We start from the raw sequence: 2,356 nt of genomic DNA, 5'->3' as shown, positions 1-2,356 counted from the left end.
TACTAAAAGAGCGGAGGGAAAAGATCACCAGAAGGTTTGAAAGAACAAGAATAGGATGCATAACAAAATCTTGTGACTCTCAGATGCAGCTGCATCTGTGATTGGCTCTTAATTAGATGCAATTAACATGCGCCAATCACAGCTGCACCTGTTGCATTCCACAGCAGCAGATAGTTATTGTTCGTATTTCATTCCTGAGGCCCTCAGCTCCTCAGGAGGGCAAAATCCTCGCAAAGGATTTTTCATAAAATATCATAGCTACACCTTCTGAGTGCGCTGCAGCTCCATCCTGGACAGGCAGGAGAAGCTCCAGGCCTCCCTTTTCCATTTCCCATTCCCATTTCCCATTCCCATTTCCATTTCCCATTTCCATTCCCATTTCCATTCCCATTTCCCACAGCTCCTGCTGAGTGCCCGCTGCAGCTCCATCCTGGACAGGCAGGAGAAGCTCCAGGGCTCCCTTTTCCATTTCCCATTCCCATTTCCATTCCCATTCCCATTCCCATTCCCATTCCCATTCCCACGTCCCACAGCTCCTGCTGAGTGCCCGCTGCAGCTCCATCCTGGACCATCAGCTGGCGGAGAAGCGGCAGATGCAGGCGGAGCAGCGGGCGGAGGAGCAGCGCCTGCAGCGGCTCATGGACAGCGAGCAGGAGAAGGAGCTGCAGCTGCAGGACGAGCTGGAGCGCTGCAGGAAGCAGGAGCTCATCAGGTCCGTGCTTCCTTTTCCTTTTCCCTTTTCCTCTACTGTTTCCCCTTCTTTTCCCTCTCCTCTTTTTAGCTTATCTCTTTTCCCTTATCTCTTCTCCCTTTCCCCATTCTTTTTTTCCTCTTCCCTTTCCCCTTTCTCCTTTTCCTTTCCCCCTTTCTTTTCCCTTTCCCTTCTTTTCTGTTTCCCCTTTCCCTCTTTTCCCTTCTTCCCTTTCTTTTTCCCTCTTTCCCTATCCCCTTTTCCCTTTCTTTCCCATCCTTTTCCTTCTTTTCCCTTTTTTTGCCTTTTCCCTTTCTACCCTTTCTCCTTTCCCCTTTTTCCTTCTTTCCCCTCCTTTTTTCCCTATCTCCTTTCCCTCTTTTTCCTTTCTCCCTCTTTCCCCTTTCCCTTTTTTTCTCCTTTTCCCCTTTTCTTTTTCCCCTTTTCCATTTCACTTTCTCCCCTTTTCCCTTTCCCCTCCTTTTCCCTTCCCCACCCCATACACTCCAACTCCACAATTCTGGAACCAGAACAGAACTTTTCCATTCCCAAATTCCCGAATTCCCAAATAATTCCCGAATGCTTCCCGAATTCCCAGCACCAAGCTGGAGGTGCTCCAGCAGATAGAGCAGAGGCAGGAGCAGCGGGCGCTGAGGGCCGAGCAGAAATTCCAGGAGGGCCAGAGGTTCATGGAGCGCCTGGAGCAGATGAAGAGGGAGGATCGCGAGGTGGGAGATTCCCAGCGGGAATTTGGGAATTTGGCTTAGAAGGGCTGGGAAGGGCGTGGGGCAGGATCGGGGCTCTGGTGGCCTTGGGGACGTGGTGGCATCAGTGAGAGGGGGACACAGAGCTGCTGGGGATCCCAGAGATTGGGGATCCCAAGGAATGGGGGTCCTCATGAGGGGGATCCCAGGGGTTTGGGATCCCAGGGAATGGGGATCCATAGCAAGGGGATTCCAGGGCTTTGGGATCCCATGGAATTGGGATCTATAGCGGGGGAATCCCAGGGAATGGGAGAACCCAGAGGTTTGGGATCCCATGGAATTGGGATCTATAGCAGGGGAATCCCAGGGGTTTGGGATCCCAGGGAATGGGGGATCCCGGGAAATTTGGGATCTCAGGGGTTTGGGATCCCAGGGAATGGGGATCCATAGCAAGGGGATTCCAGGGCTTTGGGATCCCATGGAATTGAGATCTATAGCAGGGGAATCCCAGGCGTTTGGGGATCCCGGGGAATGGGGGTCCCACGGAACTGGGATCCCCGTGGGAAGGCGGGGTTTTCGGGACTCTGCGGTGACGGGACCGCTGTCCCCGCGCTGTCCCCGCGCTGTCCCCGCGCTGTCCCCGCGCTGTGGCCAGGCCTGGCAGCAGCAGCAGCAGCGCAAGCGGCAGCTCCTGGCCGAGATGAAGGCGGTGGACGCGGAGAACCAGCGGCTGCGACAGCGCGACAGGGAGCGCGACAGGCGCGACGAGCTGCGGGCCCTGGAGGAGCAGCGCCAGAAGGGGGTGAGGGCGGGGCTGGCAGGGCACTGTCACCTCCCCTGGGGCACTGTCACCTCCCCCGGGGCGCTGTCACCTCCCCTGGGGCGCTGTCACCTTCTGGGGCTTTGTCACCTCCCCAGGACTCTGCCACCTTCTCAGGGTTCTGTCCCCCACTGTGTGTCC

General features: G+C 55.9%; 1 protein-coding gene across 1 annotated transcript; it reads left to right on the top strand.

Annotated features, from left to right (window-relative positions):
* Positions 1-519: 519 nt before the first annotated feature.
* Positions 520-2,282, top strand: LOC121356997 (cilia- and flagella-associated protein 45-like; the record flags this gene model as incomplete). Its single annotated transcript, XM_041473914.1, has 3 exons — positions 520-712; positions 1,290-1,419; positions 2,051-2,282. Coding segments are annotated over exons 1-3 (481 nt in total), but the record flags the coding sequence as incomplete, so codon positions are not given.
* Between the last annotated feature and the right edge of the window lie 74 nt (positions 2,283-2,356).

This window comes from Pyrgilauda ruficollis, unplaced genomic scaffold (assembly GCF_017590135.1).
Source record: "Pyrgilauda ruficollis isolate IOZ18807 unplaced genomic scaffold, ASM1759013v1 scaffold3088, whole genome shotgun sequence".
Classification (NCBI taxonomy): domain Eukaryota; kingdom Metazoa; phylum Chordata; class Aves; order Passeriformes; family Passeridae; genus Pyrgilauda; species Pyrgilauda ruficollis.
Note: the sequence above shows the minus strand (reverse complement) of the source record. Positions and strands in the feature narration are given on the sequence as shown.